At 35.5% G+C, this 18,399-nt stretch overlaps 2 protein-coding genes across 3 annotated transcripts in view; one reads left to right on the top strand and one right to left on the bottom strand.

The window, feature by feature from the left end:
* Nucleotides 1-18,399, top strand: part of LOC125268773 (WD repeat containing planar cell polarity effector) — a 117,171-nt gene that overhangs the window by 9,279 nt on the left and 89,493 nt on the right.
* ugp2b (UDP-glucose pyrophosphorylase 2b) overlaps nucleotides 1-18,399 on the bottom strand; it is a 34,318-nt gene that overhangs the window by 7,892 nt on the left and 8,027 nt on the right. For both annotated transcript variants that reach the window (XM_048191242.1, XM_048191241.1), the window contains exons 2-5: nucleotides 16,403-16,536; nucleotides 14,238-14,345; nucleotides 2,390-2,575; nucleotides 436-569 (exon numbers count right to left, since the gene is read on the bottom strand). In XM_048191242.1, coding sequence (XP_048047199.1) covers nucleotides 436-569; nucleotides 2,390-2,575; nucleotides 14,238-14,345; nucleotides 16,403-16,501 — 527 coding nt within the window. In that variant the 5' untranslated portion in view covers nucleotides 16,502-16,536. The remainder of the gene's footprint in view (nucleotides 1-435; nucleotides 570-2,389; nucleotides 2,576-14,237; nucleotides 14,346-16,402; nucleotides 16,537-18,399) is intronic.

The raw sequence follows: 18,399 nt of genomic DNA, 5'->3' as shown, positions 1-18,399 counted from the left end.
TTTTAAGTATTTGCTGGCTAAGGGTCAGCAGCACACATGAAGGTGAAGAAATTCAGTTTTTTTTCATCCTGCGCTGTCCAAGCCAAAACCTGAATGACAAAATGCGTCTTTGTTAGACGTGTGTGCTTTTGGGATGTGTCATCAGCTGAGTGGTATATTGTGCTCAGATTACATAAATGTCACATTATTCCTGTGTAAATATCTGTGGTTTGTGTATGCTTACTATGAGAAGTCATAGTACTATGAGTACTCCCCTAAATATAAAAACTATGCATAAATTAAACATTTTTATTTTAAAACATTTTTTTTTAGATTTAGGTTTGTATTATTATAATTAGCTTTATTTAAAATAAATGTAAGTCTGTTTTATGTCAGGTAAACATGTGGTGTGTGTGTGTGTGCTCGCAAATATGTACTGTATGTGTGGGGTAATACCTGCTCTGGTTGAAAGTGTGTATCTTGACTCTGTGATGTGTATATTTCTGTAAGATCTTCTTGGTGTCTTCATCCGTATTGAAAGAGTTCATTAGCACCAGTGGAACATCAGCATTATATGTTTTATTCAAGTGCTGAAACCAAAGAAAAAAATACTTACTAAAAATACATTATCAAGCAAGTTAACTCATGTTTTATATATTAACATTGTAAACAAGCTAAAAAAGACTGCGATCCCACAATGATTCATTGAAACTCGGTTGACTCGTTTGAAAGGTTCAAAGTGTCTTGAGACACTTTGTAGGTTTCTGCAGCACATTCTGTTTTAGCTGGGAGAATAGATCATTTTAAATAATAAAATTTATTGTTTAGACAGCAATGCTGTAAATGTGTGATCTTTACCATCAGCGTCTCAAATGGACACAGACATCTCTCATATCTAATCTTTAGTTTTGATAAACATGGTCAATAATTAATCAAAACTAAAGTTTTAGGTGAATTGGCCAATATCAACAGTACTGCAATAAACAGAGTAAGTAAAAAAAAATTATGCCTATTTTTGGAGCAAAGATTAAGCCTAGTCCTAGACACCAGCTTCAGCAGTAATTCTTAAAATATTCAGATAAATTACAGAAACCCTTTACCAAAAAAAGGCACAAGTGAAAGAACGCAGATGCCTTTGAACATAGCACAAACATTCATTATCTATCTTGCGCAAGTTCAAAATGGAGAAAATCTGGCAAATTTATTCACGCAACAAAAAGTTTAAAACTTTAAAAATATAATAATAAAAAAAAATCATTAAACAATCATACAAGGGGACAAAAACTTAACCTAATTACCCACAAACACTGGGTTTCCCTGTATTAATGGTACTTGTCCAAATAACTACAAATTTCTCAAAAAATGATTTAAATGAGTCCTCTTTCAGAAACTGTTGGATATGTTGACAGATTTTAGGTTGGTTTCCTGTAATTAATGTATGCCCATAAGTCTTTGCCAAAAAGAAGCCAAATGGTATAAACTGGCCGACGGGCTTGCTGAGTCCTGCCAAGCACAGAAACGACAGCCTGTATTTCTGTGCGAGAAGGACAGAATACCCATTTACATGTACTAATGGGCCTTATTCAGTGAGCAGGATATCTGACGACATGAGGCAGGTAAATGGTCTGCCGAAGAGACACTAGGCTGAGTGTTCTTCAGCGAGAGCGTCCCACAGGGCTCAGTATTCTGCCCCTATCTTTTTTCCCTCTTGCCCAGAACACAGCCCTCTCTGTTTTGGTTTCACCCTAAGTTCTCTTTCATGCACACTACCTACAGTCCATGGCACTGAGAAAAATAACTAGCACAGAGCCTGTTGCTGCTGGTTTAAAATGCTCGCTCTGTATAAATGAAGGAATGTGCCTGTGTTTTACAGCTGTAGATGAGGAGAGCAAGAGAAGGGAAAGACAGAGGAACACATGTTTGTGATTTAAGACCTATGGGTGGAGGTCTATTTGCTCACTTTCAGATCTCTCAGACAGCTGCTGCTTTTTCCACATCTGGAGTGCTTTATATTTCTTTGGATTCAAATCTGAGAAGCTCTCCTATTTTGATATTTTCAAGAGACCATAATTAAAAGCATTTCCTCTACAGATAAAAACACAAGAAGGATATTAGAAAGAATGTGTAATGAAAAAAAATGAATAGAATTGAAGTGGTGTATTTTCTTTTAAACCAAATGCTAATTACCTAATAAAATGCAAATTATATTCAGTAGAGAAGAAATTTTCTATTTCATGGCAACAAAGAAAGTAGACATGTTTTAAAACAAGGGGTTGATGTTTGGCTAGTTAGCATGGCCACTTAACCCCTGCTGAATAACTGTCATTGAGATGAATGGGAAGATATTATAGACTTTAATGGCTTAAACTGTAAACAAAGTACTGCAAGCTTCCAGTGTCATGTGACCAACCTCAATCTGTTGAACGGTCAGATCCAGGAAAGTGTTCTCGTTACGGACGCTAATGAGGCTCTTGGGCCCTTTGCAGCCCATGCTGGTTCCCAGACCTCCATTTAGCTTCACCACCACCAGCTTATTCAGACTGTCAGCTATGTTGTCCGGTATACCCTTCACCTTAATCTTATCGTATGGCTGGATCTGAGACAAAGACAAGAAAGAGAAACAACTGTCAGTCAGGGCATACTTTCATTTTTTTCAGCATCTGAAGGATTATATTAAAAGGACTGTAGTTTCATCCAGTGACCACACTGAAGTTGTTAAATTTCACCCAGATGCTGTTGCTATTGGTGTGTGTATGTTTGCCTCAATGATTTTTCTACAAAAAAATATTGATGGGTCAGAGGTCAATCGTTGAGGTTAGTGAGCTGTTATGATCATGCGTGCAGTCAGTCTTCAAGAATCACTAGGATCAACTTACAAGCACACCAAACAACCACCACACACATTGTGCAAGCACAACATTTCTCATAGAGACAGAAACGAATAAACAGTCTGACTGCTGGATCAATAAGGTAAGGGGGAGAGAAACAGGAATGTGAGAAGAGAGAGAACGATGGATTTGTTTTTAAAAGAAAAGAACCTTTCCCTTTTCTTCATTCCTCTTGTTTCCCAGAGGGCCATATAGCAATGCCATGAGACATCACTGATGAGTCAGATACCAAAAAAATGTCACCACACACGCACTAATATTTAGTGCACAAAGCCCCACTTTCTGATATTATGACAAAAAAAAAAAAAAGAACAAATAAACACAAACATGAAAAAAAGAAATGGACAAAGATCTTCATGTCTACATCACACACAGCCACATTTCACTGACATAAACAGATAGATTGAGAGGATGATGTAACCAAGGTCATGTTGTTTGTCAGGGAGAAATGGGTGAGTGAGAGAGGAAAGTCAAGACAGATGTGTCTGTGTAAGAGTGGGGTAAAAAAAGAAAAGAAATATTGATTAACTCTCCCCCCATTGGTCATTTCAATCATAGAGCCTACACAATGCTGAAACAAATATTAACCCCTAACCTTAAAAGGTTAGTTCACCAAAAATGAAAATTCTGTCATTAATTACTTAACCTCATGTCATTCCAAAAGATTATTTTGATTAAATCTGAGAGCTTTCTGTCTCTCCATAGACTGCCTTTACAAGTGAAACGTTGACGCTTCATAAAGTTCATAAAGAGATCGTAAAACTAATCTATATGAATTGAGCGGTTTAGTCCAAATTTTCTGAAGAGACTCGATCACTTTACATGATGAACAGATTTAATTTAGGCTTTTATTCACATATAAACATTGATCAGCGAACATAAACAGAAGCTCAACCGAACCTGAATGACCCGTGAGAACAAACCTCTTCTGGAAGCTCAAACGTGCTGCGTAACACACGAGAATGAACCTCATTGGTTCTTGCATGCGTCAAGCAAACAAACTTGAGCTTTCCTTTACCACAACTGATGTGTGAGTTGATGAATTTTTATATGTGAATATAAGCCTAAATTCAATCTGTTCATCATATAAAGCGATTAGCGATGGACTAAACTGCTTAAATCATATGGACTATTTTTACGATCTCTTTATGAACTTTTTGAAGCGTCAACGTTTCAGTTGTGAAGGCAAGGACAGAAAGCTTGACAGGTGAGTAAGTTACCAAATTGACCAATGAAATCAGTTGTGTGGCGCGCTTTGTGCGTAACTAGTTTGGGAAAAAATAATGTATAAACAAAAATCTTTAGTCCGGAATCTGTGAACACAGAACTTTGCAGAATTCTGCACTAAATTCCATTCCATAGAATTCCACCTAACTGTGAAAATCGTCTGTAGATTGCTGGTCATCAGGTTTCATTACAGTGAAATCTTAAGTCTTACGTTAAAATCTGACAATTTAGTATTTTTCACAAATTCATATTACAGAAGGAAATCTGAACATGATTGAGGTTTCTTATCCTATACAAAATCTCATCTGTAGTTAAGATAAGATAATGCACTTAAGAAATGTCATTCTGTAATAGCTTTTGTCCTAAGGTTCTAACTGAAATTGCCATGGTTACCAAACAGATAAGATAGGATTCTAAAGTTAGGATCTTTCTGTAATATGTGGTGCTCAGATACAGCAGGGCTTGAGCCATATGCTATCACAGTGATCAAATGAATGAAAAACAGGAGTATCATGGTGCTGATGCGACTTATCGTAGGCATTACTTTGAGCCTTACAGTGATCAAACAGTGAAGCTGCACCTGGTGGCTGAAATCCCAGGACTGCTCATCGCTTGGAGCAAACAAGAGCCAGAGAGGTTGTTCCAAAGAGAAAAACCCTTTTAAATGGCCTACTGTTTTTGTTGTCGTTTGTTTTTTTTAAAACATTATTCACCGTGTATTTTTAATCCCTAAATAGTTCTTCTTTTACAAACTGTGAGGACAGTCTGTCCATGAAGATTCAGCCACATTGTTGTAGAATGACAAGTAGAATTGATTTTTTTTTTTTTACTTTTTCAAAGAATGTTATATTAAAATATCCTTTTATCACATAAGTGCCCCATTCTATTTTAGCATTTGGCAATAACATGGTACAAAATTATTGCCATATTCATATACCATAGTATTCATATGTTAATCCAATGCATTTCAAAGAATACCAATGGCTGGTTTGTACAGTAGTCAACATTTGAAGGTTTTGATCCACTTCAAATGTTGATTACTATAATTTGGTTCATTGTTTTGATTGGCTTGGTTAATTCCAATGAATCTAGGTCATCAGACAACCATGTATTTAAAAACGGAGTATTTATGAACAGATTTAGACCGAAACTTGTTCTGCCCATGTTTCATGAATAACACCCAATGACCTTAACCCCTGATCAGGTGTTGTGGTTATTGTTGTGGTGATGTAGGTTATGTCTTATTTTCAAGCTTTTAGTGTGTGCTAAAACTTGAGCAGCATTTAAATCCTTTATCCTTTCCTTTTGAGACCGAAATTCAAGATGAACACACATACAGTACATTCTTGCATAATTGCAGTTCAGGTGGCTGTGCCAACAAAAGGCATATGACCAAACCTGAATCCAGTTCTAAACCACCATGACACCACTTTCCCCGGAGCCAGTCATGAAACATTAATTCATCAGAAATTTATTTGAATATACAATAAAGTGTTCTAGCGGCCATATTGAATTAACTAAGCAGTTATCCAGAGAACAACAGGGACTTCCACACTTTGATGAAGAAAAGCAAATATGGGAGACCTGAGCTTCAAACCAAGGGCAGGAATCCTTTACCTTAAACCTGGTGCACAGGTTGAATCCACTGATTTATATAAATGGCTGGATTGCTCATTGCATTCTAAACTGCCAGCAAGAGGTGAAGTGTTCTAGCGGCCATATTGATATTCCCTCCCTCGACAGAGGGCATCATTGACTTGCAGCCAAAACCTTGATCTAAAATCACAGATTTGCAGCGTTTCAGTGGGACAGGATTAGTTTTTAATATATATGTCTATAAATTAATTGTCACTTTGGATGTTAACTGTAATGTTTATGGTCTTTTTGGGCAGGATAAGTGATATATAGAAATCGTTAAGATGGGTGCGTCTACTGTACTGTGCTACAAATATAACTGACCTAACACAAAATCGATTTCTTTATGTATGTAATTATACAGGAACTATTAAGCATGAACATTTATCTGGGATTTTCATCAGAAATTTATTTGAATATACAATAAATATTACAATACCTACAAGCCTCTATTACTATAGAGATATTCAGAGATCCATTCGTTGCTGATCACACATTGACGATTGTCTTTTTGTTGACCAACATCCACTTCAGATTCTTTGAGATCTTGGAAACTGTTAAAAAGCCACAGGTCAGCTCAAATTCTATGGCTTTTTACTAGCATGACAGTTTGCATATGAATTAGGTGTTATTTGTACATATTGTTTAGTTAATTATTTATTTATGCAACATTTAAGTCATTACTTTACATCTTTACTGCTTCGAAATACATGCTGTTAATGAAAACACTTGAGTCAATTACAGTTACTGTACAATGAATAAAATTATTTATCATTTTTATCGATTAATCGCATCCAAAATAAAAAATTGTGTTTACGTAATATACATTTGTGTACTCTATATTTTTATTATGTATATACACACACACATGCATGTATATATGTAACAAAAATATATATATATAAAATGTATATATATAATTTATTTATTTATTTATATATATACAGTCAAACCAAAATTTATTCAGACACCTTGAACATTTCATTCATTAATACAGTTTATTCACTATAGTTTAAACATGGTCAGGTCAAAGTGTCTGAATAATTTTTGGTCCCAAATTTTTATAAGTTTTACTGGTAGTAACATGGGTATAATATGTCACAGTTTACTTTATTTTGCTATCCTCACTTACATGACCTATAGTGTCCTGCACCCACTAGTAAAAATATACCAAAAATATCAAAAATGTCTGAATAATTTTGGTTTGACTGTAAGTATATATATATATATATATATATATATATATATATATATATATATATATATATATATATATATATATATATATATATATATATATATATATATATACTTACAGTCAAACCAAAATTATTCAGACATTTTTGATATTTTTGGTATATTTTTACTAGTGGGTGCAGGACACTATAGGTCATGTAAGTGAGGATAGCAAAATAAAGTAAACTGTGACATATTATACCCATGTTACTACCAGTAAAACTTATAAAAATTTGGGACCAAAAAATTATTCAGACACTTTGACCTGACCATGTTTAAACTATAGTGAATGTGTATATGTAATGTGTATATTTATTATGTATATATATATATAAACACACACACACACACACATATATATATGTGTGTGTGTGTGTGTGTTTATATATATATATACATAATAAATATACACATTACATACACATATATTATGTAAACACAAACTTTTATTTTGGATGCGATTAAATGTTTGACAGCCCTATTACAAATGTTGAGGTGTCTCGTCTGTCAGCTGATCTGATATTCTTGACTGTAATGAAGATGAACGTAACTCTTAATAAGCAGGGGAAATTCCTGACTTTAAACAAATAACCATTTATTTGTTGATGATAAACCATCCATTTAGGATTGTTGTGTTATAAGAATATACAGGGATACTGTCAAGTAGTTATCTCAATAATTCAATTGAATGTGAGGGAATACCAATATGGTAGTGGTGTAAATTATTTGAGTAAATGTAATTAGTTACTGTACGTAAGTATCATTTTGGCTGCTTTGTAGTTGTACTGAGTATCAAATATATTAGCAACTTTTACTCTCTACTTGACCACATTTTTGAACAAGTAAATGTACTTTTGTGATGAGTAATGCAGTTACACATTACATTTTGCATGGCACCTAACTTTTTCTGCAGCAGTTTGTTTCTGCTATAAAGAAGCGATACCGCCATCTAAGGGCATTGAATGCACTATATCTTGAGCGTTTTGCCTTTACTCACCCAAACTTGTCAGCAAGGCTACTTTATGTGAATGCGAGTGGATTAGCAGGAAGTATCTGAATTGCAGGTGTACCACTGCAAACCACTGCAAACAGACATTGACTATTTAATTTTACTTAACATTATTTTATTTATCCACTATATTGACCTTTTTGAAGGATATTGGTTTACTTGTGGCCTTTTTGAGCACTTGAGCTTGACTGAAACTTGAGAATCTGTAGACGTTTAAGAGGCTGTTGTGTCGACCTTGATTTATTGCAATATTGAGGTGTTCAGTTTTATTTTGAGTTTAGAAAATAAACATGATTTCTCATCTACAAATACATTTTTTCTTATTTTCACCTGCATGTCTCTTAGGTGTCGAGGACTAGTGCATCTTTGAGCCTACATTCAGTATGAGTAACATACTTAAGTACTGTTAAAATCAGATACTCTAAGACTTTTACTCAAGTCGTATTAGAATTGGTGACTTGTAACTTGTAATTATTGCTGTAAGGAATCTGTACTTTTACTCAAGTATGGTTTTCAGGTACTCTTTCACCTATGTGGCACGGTGGCTTCTCTTTTTATGATGTTATGAGCAATCCAGCCATTTACTGTAAATAGACAGTGGTTGTGTCAGATTGTTGAAATGTTGTTCCTGGGTTAGGCACATTCCATTTGCTCAAAACTCAAACCTGTTAACTCACTCTCAATCACACACACACACACACACACGTGGATAATAAAAACTCGTAGCTCCCACAGCGTCACAAGACCAGAATCTAATTAGCTCAGTCAGAAAGCCACAATTCCAAGTCTGTTTGCATCGTAAGCACTTTAGAAGAGCGTCTCCATTATGCAGAATGAGAGGCTGATGAACAACTACAGTGCTTAAAAGTTCACAGAGGTAAAGGCATTTGAAGATGAACATTACCTTGAGAACATCAATCTATGCAGTGCATTTTTTAATCTGGATATATTACTGTGGTGAATTGAGGTGGGAAGACTTGAACTAGACTCATTCAAACAGGAAGGACAACATTCCCTTTGGTATGCTTCATACAGACGTATGCAAATATGAAACAGACTTGCAAGATATTTCCTGCATTTAGGAATCCTTTGCCAACGCATAATGCTCAACAATAATGATGACCTGTGCAGCATTCTCGATCCTTACCTTTGTTTATTATATGTTTTTATGTCTTGCAAACAGAAACATTTTTTTATGATGTATTAAACACAGTTGTTGCTACTTCTGCTGATGTAAATCTGTCACCTATGTAAAGTTAGTTATTTGACACAAGAGAAGGTTTTGGAAATATCAGTTAGAATGGGATGAAAATTATAAACAAATCATGTTTTTATTGTACTGCATGTCATAATTTCCTGCATAAGTGAATTCATAGCTGTTACTGAGTTACAATATATGTTACTGAAAATTGCAATCATAATAAATTATTATTTTAAAAAAAAAAAAGAAAAAAGAAAAGAATGGTTAATATAAAAAATATATAATCATATTTTTCTGATGGTTATTTAAAAATAAAAATAAAAACAAATATATTTAAATTTAAAATGTGCATTAAAAACTCCACAATTGAGTTAATAGGCCAGTTTCATGTGAATTGTAAATTAGGTCATAACGTGTATCGTAGTTATTCATATCTTGTTTTATTCTGTCGGGATTAGTTACATAAAAATGTTGTGAGTTTAATACATGCTTGAAATACACACACACACACACACACACACACACACACACACACACACACACACACACATATATATATATATATATATATATATATATATATATATATATATATATATATATATATATACACACACACCCAGGTGAAAAAAAGTACATTTCTATAATGTACTTAAAGTGCTCTATTTTCATGCACTAATTTTGTACTTAAGAAGTACTAAAGAAGAATTTTTAGTATATCAAGATAATCTTAAGAACATCTAAGTGTACTCAACTGTGCTATTTTGAGACATCATGAAATAAGAACTAAAATGTGCTTTTACTATACTATCTCTGTATTTAAAAAATGTTATTTAGATACTACTTTTAGTACATTTGAACCCATAGTGTACTACAAGTGGTAACTAAATATTCTTTCAAATACAGAGATAGTATATTAAAAGCACATTTTAGTTCATATTTCATGGTGTCTCAAACTAGCACAGTTGAGTACACTTAGATGTTCTTAAGATTATCTTAAAGGTGCTAAAGAGGATCTTTTCATTGACTGAGAAACCAAAGACTGTTAGTGAGTTTTTGAAATGAGCGCATGCGTAAGAACAACCCCCCCTCCTTCACAGCTCATTCCAGTATTGGAATACGAGTGTTAACCACCGGCATTCGCTGTGTTGTGTTAGTGGATTCATTATGTCGGACTCACCGCAGGTAACTCATAATCTGCAGTTGTTACTCCTGTCTCCTGACAAAAACATTGCATGCGGTGCCTGTAGAGTGTGGAAAGTTACTGGAGCGCGCAGCCGCGCTCGTCTCTCACAAGGAACGTCATGGCAGTGATTGACAAGCCAGAGGGCCAATGTTTTGGCTGATGTTTTTAAGGCCCTACCTCGTGCACAGATGATGTATATTAATATTATTCCTTTCAGTGCACCTAATAAATAGTCTTTTATCAGTTAGTAAAGACAGTTTCAAGTAATATTGCAAAAATGTATAAAAACAAAACATCCTCTTTAGCACCTTTAAGAAGTACTAAAGAAGAATTTTTAGTATATCAAGTACAAAATTAGTGCGTGAAAATAGAGCACTTCAAGTACATTATTGAAATGTACTTTTGTTTCACCTGGGTATATACAGGAGTGCAGAATTATTAGGCAAGTTGATTTTCTGATCATATTTTTTTCCCAAGCACATTTTACCAATTCCAATCCACATCAATCTTAATAACTACTATTAATATTGTTTTTAATCATTTATAAGTGATATATAATTGTTCATGAAGGCTGGAAATGAAAAATGCTTTATATTCAGGTGTGCAGAATTATTAGGCAAGTTTTCTTTTACAGGCAAAATGAGCCAAAAAAGAGATTTAACTCAGACTGAAAAGTCAAAAATTATTAAATACTCATGAGAAGGACGCAATACTAATGCAATACTAGAAATTGCAAAGTTAAAGCATGACCAAGGGACAGCAAAATGCTCATTGGGTCAGCGGGGTCAGACAAAAACATGTGGAAAAGAAAAGACACGTTAACTGCAAAATAATTAAGAATTATGTGTGAAACCATCAGGAACCCTTTAGTCTCCAGCGCCACCATTTTCCAGAACTGCAACCTACCTGGAGTCTCCAGAAGTGCAAGGTCTCAGGATCTCAGAGACTTAGGTTAGCTAAAGAATCCTAAAAAATGACCCGCACTTGATAAGAATCACAAGCTGAAGTGTTATAAAATACATGAAGACTGGGTTTTTATAGGCCTTATAAACAGACAGCTTGAGAGTGACTCCTGAAGGACCAGCACCACATCCTCTTGTACCACTGTTTGAAGAATTTATCTTCCAGAATCTGGCAGTAAGTTTTGGAAGATCATTTTTAGTCCATCTCTGCAAGACAGACATTTCAGGATAAGAGATGGACTAAAAGTGAACTCAAACACCTTACTGCCAGATTCTGGATAAATTCTTCAAACAGTGGTACAAGAGGATGTGGTGCTGGTCCATCAGGAGTCATTCTCAAGCTGTCTGTCTATAAGCCCTATTAAAACCCAGTCTTCATGTATTTTATAACACTTCAGCTTGTGATTCTTATCAAGTGCGGGTCATTTTTTAGGATTTTTTAGCTAACCTAAGTCTCTGAGATCCTAACACCTTGCACTTCTGGAGACTCCAGGTAGGTTGCAGCTCTGGAAAATGGTGGCGCTGGAGACTAAAGGGTTCCTGATGGTTTCACACTTAATTCTTCACCTTAATTCTTAATTATTTTGCAGTTAACATGTGTCTTTTCTTTTCCACCTGTTTTTGTCTGACCCCGCTGACCCAATGAGCATTTTGCTGTCCCTTGGTCATGCTTTAACTTTGCAATTTCTAGTATTGCATTAGTATTGCGTCCTTCTCATGAGTATTTAATAATTTTTGACTTTTCAGTCTGAGTTAAATCTCTTTTTTGGCTCATTTTGCCTGTAAAAGAAAACTTGCCTAATAATTCTGCACACCTGAATATAAGGCATTTTTCATTTCCAGCCTTCATGAACAATTATATATCACTTATAAATGATTAAAAACAATATTAATAGTAGTTATTAAGATTGATGTGGATTGGAATTGGTAAAATGTGCTTGGGAAAAAAATATGATCAGAAAATCAACTTGCCTAATAATTCTGCACTCCCTGTATGACATTATATGCCACATTCAAGCATGTATTATGACTAATCCTGACAGATTTAAATGATGAAACTAAGACATAATTTATTTCCAAGACTACATTGTATACAACATTAATCACAGTTGCATTAATCTATAATAAGCAGAGCCACTATGAAATGTGCAACAACAACAATACTACTACATATTTACACATTTTAAGATGATGATGACAGCAGCATATTTGCGTGAATGAGATCAAATACATTGAAAGATGACAGAAGTGTTGCTGTTTAAGATAGATATGTCCAGATACACGTGCATGGTGCAAGCAATGCGTCTTCTCAATATGAATCATCGGATCAGGTCTGTGCGAGTAGGGAGCTACTGCTTAAGCGCAGTCATTTCAAGTTAATTCTAAATTTAGCTCCTAATTAGAGCTTTGTAGTCTTATCAATAAATCACCAAGATAGTTTAAATATTTTCATGACAGTTCATGTACAAAGACTTTGATTTCCAAACTGGTTCTTGTTAGGCTTAGCCATTGCTGTTTCCAGAAAAAAAAAAGGTTACCCACGTGGGCCAATCCAGAAGCCAAAAAACCCAGAAGTTTGAAATTGGCCAATCAGGTTTTTGAAGTGTGCTTGTGTGGAGAATGTCATGATGAACTCGACATAAAACCAGGGTAAAAAGTTCTGGGTAAAAGTTCCAGTGACTTGATGTTTTTACACTACGAACAAGTCAATCAGCAACTTATCTTGGGTATAATATATCTTAACGGATGACAATTGTCATTTTCAGCAAAACGGACATGATGTTGCAGGATCCAGAGGTTATGTGGCAAATTTTTGCAACAGGCAAGGACTGGTTTGCCTTTATAGACCCAGATGTTGTAAAATGGTGAATGAGTTTCATTTTTGGTCAGAGACAATTTCATAAGGACATGACACACCCTCAAGTTACAATGACAGAAAAAATTGCACAAGTACATAGAGCCCATCCCTCACCAAACATATTATATCACTTACTGTACATACATACTGAAGGAAATTCTTCTAAGAAACAACAACCTCACCTTCTCCAAATATCCTTTAAATTCATATGCACACACTCATATATGCAACAGTCTGTCAAATATATATAAATCCTTTATAAATCTGAAAGGAGTTGGAAGGTGCTTGGCATTAGTTCTTGTCTTGTATGTACACTCAAAACAGGAATTTCTGGAGTGATTCATTTAATTTCCTGTTCAGATAACCTTGCTATATGCTGCAGACTATAGCATCAAACATTTCACAAGCAGTTTCATAGTGTAGCCTGTGTGTGGTTCCTCGTGGAGCTAAAAGGCTTGTGTGTGGGTTTCTGGCTCTAAGAGGGCATTGCATAATCATCACAGACCCAGAGGAAGCAGACTGACACAGGATTCTTTATGTGAAACACAAACACACACACAGCCAAATCAAATTAGGAGACACTTTTGTTAATGGTTTGTCTTCCTAACACCCTCCCTTGCCCACAAAGACAAATCAATGTCGAAGCTTTATTTATAATTTTCCTTGCACACACACAATCATTCACACTGGGTCTATCTACAGGCTAATACTGTAACTCTAACTGGATCCAAAGTCTTTGGATACTTAAATACAAGTGTATGAATGTCATACAAATTAATTCATGCTGGAATGTGGGCAGCTTTTAATCACAGCTGGTTAATTCCCAGAGCCTGAGGCGATACTAATGCCCACACATGAGACTCAAAGCAGAGGCTCTGAGTGCTGTCTATCTCACTGTTTTAATACTTGAAGTCAAGTGTGTATAGACATACTAGGCTTGACTTTCTCTGCATATTCAGTTTATAGTTCTACAATCAACCAAATATGGGCTAAATTAGTAATACAAGCGAGTGTAAGAAATAGGCTTGTGTACGACCAATCACTTGCTTATCTTACCGAGTCCTCAGGGGGCCTGTTGATTTTTGGCCACTCTACTGAAGGTCCCTTCACCTGCAGAAATCGGTGGAATAACTTCCTAAAGCCTTCAAAGTCCTTTTTAGACACCTGGAGAAGAAAACAGGCAAAAAAGAATGAGTTCTCTTTCTGAGAAAAACATAATACGTTTTCAGTACTTAAAACTCATCATGATGAAAAACAGATGATGCCCTTATAGGCCTTTCCAAGAATGTACAATCCATTAACCTCCATAACCAGGCCAGACCTTTATTGATATTAGATAATGAGAGATATTTTTAGAATAGCAGTAAGTCAAAATAGGGTTTTTTTTTTGATCATCATTTACTAAACTTTTACATTTGCCTTTAGATGTAAGAATATCAGCTTTTTTTTTTTTTAAATAATTCTAATCTTAAAAAAAAAAAAAAACTAATTTTTTTTCAGCATAAAAATTAACAACAACAACAACAACCTGCCAGCATACCTTTCTAATCCTGTTTACAATCTTGCAATTAAAACTCCTGAAGGCTTTTTGAAATAATTACTACCCTGCTGTGAAAGATTGCTGGGTCATCAGACCTCTCACTGAGCACATCATTAAAAATAAAACCTGTTTGATGAAAATCCATAAAACTCCTTGTTGTGCCTGCTGAGAATTTAAAGTTACTTCTATAGCTCTGTACTTCAATCAGATTGTAACTTTGATACATAAACCTTGAAAAAAGATATGCAATATTGACTGACGAGAACAACAAATATCTATATGTGTGTATTCTGTATACACTGTAATTGATAGCAATAGGTCTATCATAATGTATTTCACTGGAAGGTCTAATCCACTGATCTGATATTTAACACATATCCAATTTTTGCCCTAGCTGTTTACTCTAATTTCACCAAGCATTTTGAGAAGGAAGTACATTTTATTTTATTTGATATACAGAGCACAAACACAAATATTTCCGTGAAAGTCAAAATCGGCTGCCTGTGAATCAGAAAACACTAGACTGGTAATGTTATTTTTTTATTTAAGAATCAATGTGGTACTGAAGTACCAGTGCTTTTGATATCCCTACTTAAAAGGCAGCTATAATGTTTACAGCTTTAAACTGATGACATATCTTCACCATATCAGACTTTATTTGAGTTAGCAGGGTGTGGATTTTAATACGTCATTTGGCAGTAAATGTTTAGGTGGGATTATGGGAGTGTGTAATGGAGAGGGAGGGATGACACAAGTGGTCAGTATGTGTCACGGTGATGACGGCTAAGTCTGATTATTACCATATGTTGCTGGGGAAACATTGGGATGAATCGCCAAACAGCTCAGAGTTTTACTATTTGACCTGCTCAAATGAACTCAGTGTAGCTGAAGAAAGAAAAATGAAATGAAGTGCGTAGGGGCTGAAGAAAAGCCGGAGAGAATGAGAGAGAAGATGCATCATGATGAAGCCAGTCTCGTGGTGAGACTAATTAAACCAGCTCAGCAGTGTAATGAAATCTCTCCCGTCATACTGGCACGTCATTCATTAGCTTGGATGCATACTGGCATCCAAAGAGGGTTCCTCTCATTTCTCATCTTTGCTCACTTGCTTTTTTGCTTTGAGACTATAAAAAAAAAAAAATAATGATTTCTATTTCTAATTAAAAATGCACTCACTTAAAATGAAAACTTTAGTCATATTATTAGTAGCCTAAAAAAGTTGTTTTATTTAATATGGCTCTTGGTGTGACATGTTAAGATCAAATAACCAAGTCAAACACTGCTTGCCTTATCCTAAAAAAAAAAAAAAAAAAAAAGTATCATAGTTTCCACAATTTTTTTTAAGACAAATGTTAAAACAAATGTGTAAAACATAATTTTTTTTTTAATTTTAATTTAATTTTACATTTTTTAATTAACATTTAATTTTTAAATGTTTCTTGAGCACCAAATCAGCACATTAGAATGATTTCTGAAGGATCATGTGGCACTGAAGACTGGAGTAATAATGCTGAATCACAGTTATAAATGACATTTCAAAATATATTAAATTTATTTTAGAAAAAAGTTATTTTAAATTGTAATATTTTACAATATTCAATGCAGCCTTGAATGGTAGTGTATATAAAGGTTAGCTGAATTTTTGAAAATGGGTTTAATTTTTTGTAAGCTTGTATCTCACCTCAGCATCTGCACCTTTGGCCGTGTTTAAGAGTTTCTCCAGCTCATTGTGCATGGAGCTCTCCAGCTGCTGTCGCATTACTTCCTGAAATTGAGCCATTCCGTAGGCGTCCCTCGGTAACTCTTTACTCAGACCTGCAATTAAAACCAAACACCTTAATGTTAAAGTTCTCACATAATTTTGATGACTTATTATCATTCTGAAATGTGGAAAACAATACCAATAAAAATAGAGTTGATGTGTTCAAACTTTAAATACAGCTCCTTGATAAATCTTTTAAATGTAATTATTTTTAATAAATCTTATTTGCAGTTATAATGTCCATATAAGGAAGCTGACAGCGGTTACTGATAATTGTACCACTGCCAAACTTCTGCCCCAGAATGAAAAGACTTTTATACTAGAAGCCATGAAAGCACAGATATGTTATCAACATTAAAAGAGCCTAAAACACACATCATTACTGGGCCTGGGGTTAATTTGCTGTAAAGTTGGCCATTAACACTGGCTGTACTGTAAAGCCTGGTTTATACCCTGCCGCGTCCAATCAAGCTCAAGGGTTTCCGCAACAAAAATGGTGTCATCGCAGTGTGGGCAGTCGTGTGCGTGACCCCATTTTGCATGGCGGTGTGCAAAGCATTTTTTTGTAACTTTAAGCGCTGCTCGGCTTCCGAAGATGAACAACTACAAGCCGATTCTGGACGAGCAGGTATTTCTATACTGGCATTTGCACTAAATAATGTTTGAAACAAGCTTTATTTTAATGAAAATAAAGTTCCCTGTTTAATAAAAATGTTGAAATTAAATGTTTAAAAGAAATTCAAACATTTTTAAAGGGTTAGTTCACCCAAAAATTTTAATTCTGTCATTAAGTACTCACCCTCATGTCATTCCAAACCCGTAAGATTTTTGTTCATCTTCAGAACACAACTTAAGATATTTTTTATGAAATCTGAGAGCTCGCTGACTCCTCCACAGACAGAAATTTAACCACCACTGTCAAGGTCCAGAAAGGTATTAAAGACATCGTTAAAACAGTCGACGTGACTGCAGTGGTTCAACCTTAATTTTATGAAGAGACGAGAATACAACAATCTCTTCTCTTCTGTGTCATTCTCCTACACTGTATATGTTGCATAGACAGCGCAGAGCTTCCAGAGCTTCTCAGTATTGGCAGACGCTGCACACGTGAGCAGCACAATGTATGTGTGTGTGATGCTGACGCAGGAGCTGGCCATAAACTGTGTAGGAGAATGACAGGGTAGAGAAGAAATTGTTGAATAAAGCTATTTTTGTTTTGTTTTTGATCACAAAATGTATTCTCGTCACTTCATAAAATTAAAGGTGCTATAGAGGATGTTTTCGACGACTGAGAAACCAAAGACTGTTACTGAGTTTTTGAAATGAGCGCATGGGTAAGAACAACCCCCCTCCTTCACAGCTCATTTTGAGGGAACACCTCCCAAAACTCGTGCACGAGTATTGGAACACGAGTGTTTACCACCGGCATTCACTGTGTCGTGTTAGTGGATTCATTATGTCGGACTCACCGCAGGTAACTCACAATCTGCAGTTACTCCTGTCTCCTGAGAAAAACATTGCATGCAGCACCTGTGGAGTGTGGAAAGTTACTGGAGCGCGCACATCTCTCACAAGGAACATAATGGCAGTGATTGACAAGCCTGAGGGCCAATCCGTGTGCGTCTCTCACAAGGAACGTCATGGCAGTGATTGACAAGCCAGAGGGCCAATCTGCGCGCGTCTCTCACAAGGAACGTAATGGCAGTGACTGACAAGCCAGAGGGCCAATCCGCGCGCGTCTCTCACAAGGAACGTAATGGCAGTGACTGACAAGCCAGAGGGCCAATCCGCGCGCGTCTCTCACAAGGAACGTCATGGCAGTGATTGACAAGCCAGAGGGCCAATCCGCGCGCGTCTCTCACAAGGAACGTCATGGCAGTGACTGACAAGCCAGAGGGCCAATCCGTGCGCGTCTC

This window comes from Megalobrama amblycephala, linkage group LG5, assembly GCF_018812025.1.
Source record: "Megalobrama amblycephala isolate DHTTF-2021 linkage group LG5, ASM1881202v1, whole genome shotgun sequence".
Taxonomy (NCBI): domain Eukaryota; kingdom Metazoa; phylum Chordata; class Actinopteri; order Cypriniformes; family Xenocyprididae; genus Megalobrama; species Megalobrama amblycephala.
Note: the sequence above shows the minus strand (reverse complement) of the source record. Positions and strands in the feature narration are given on the sequence as shown.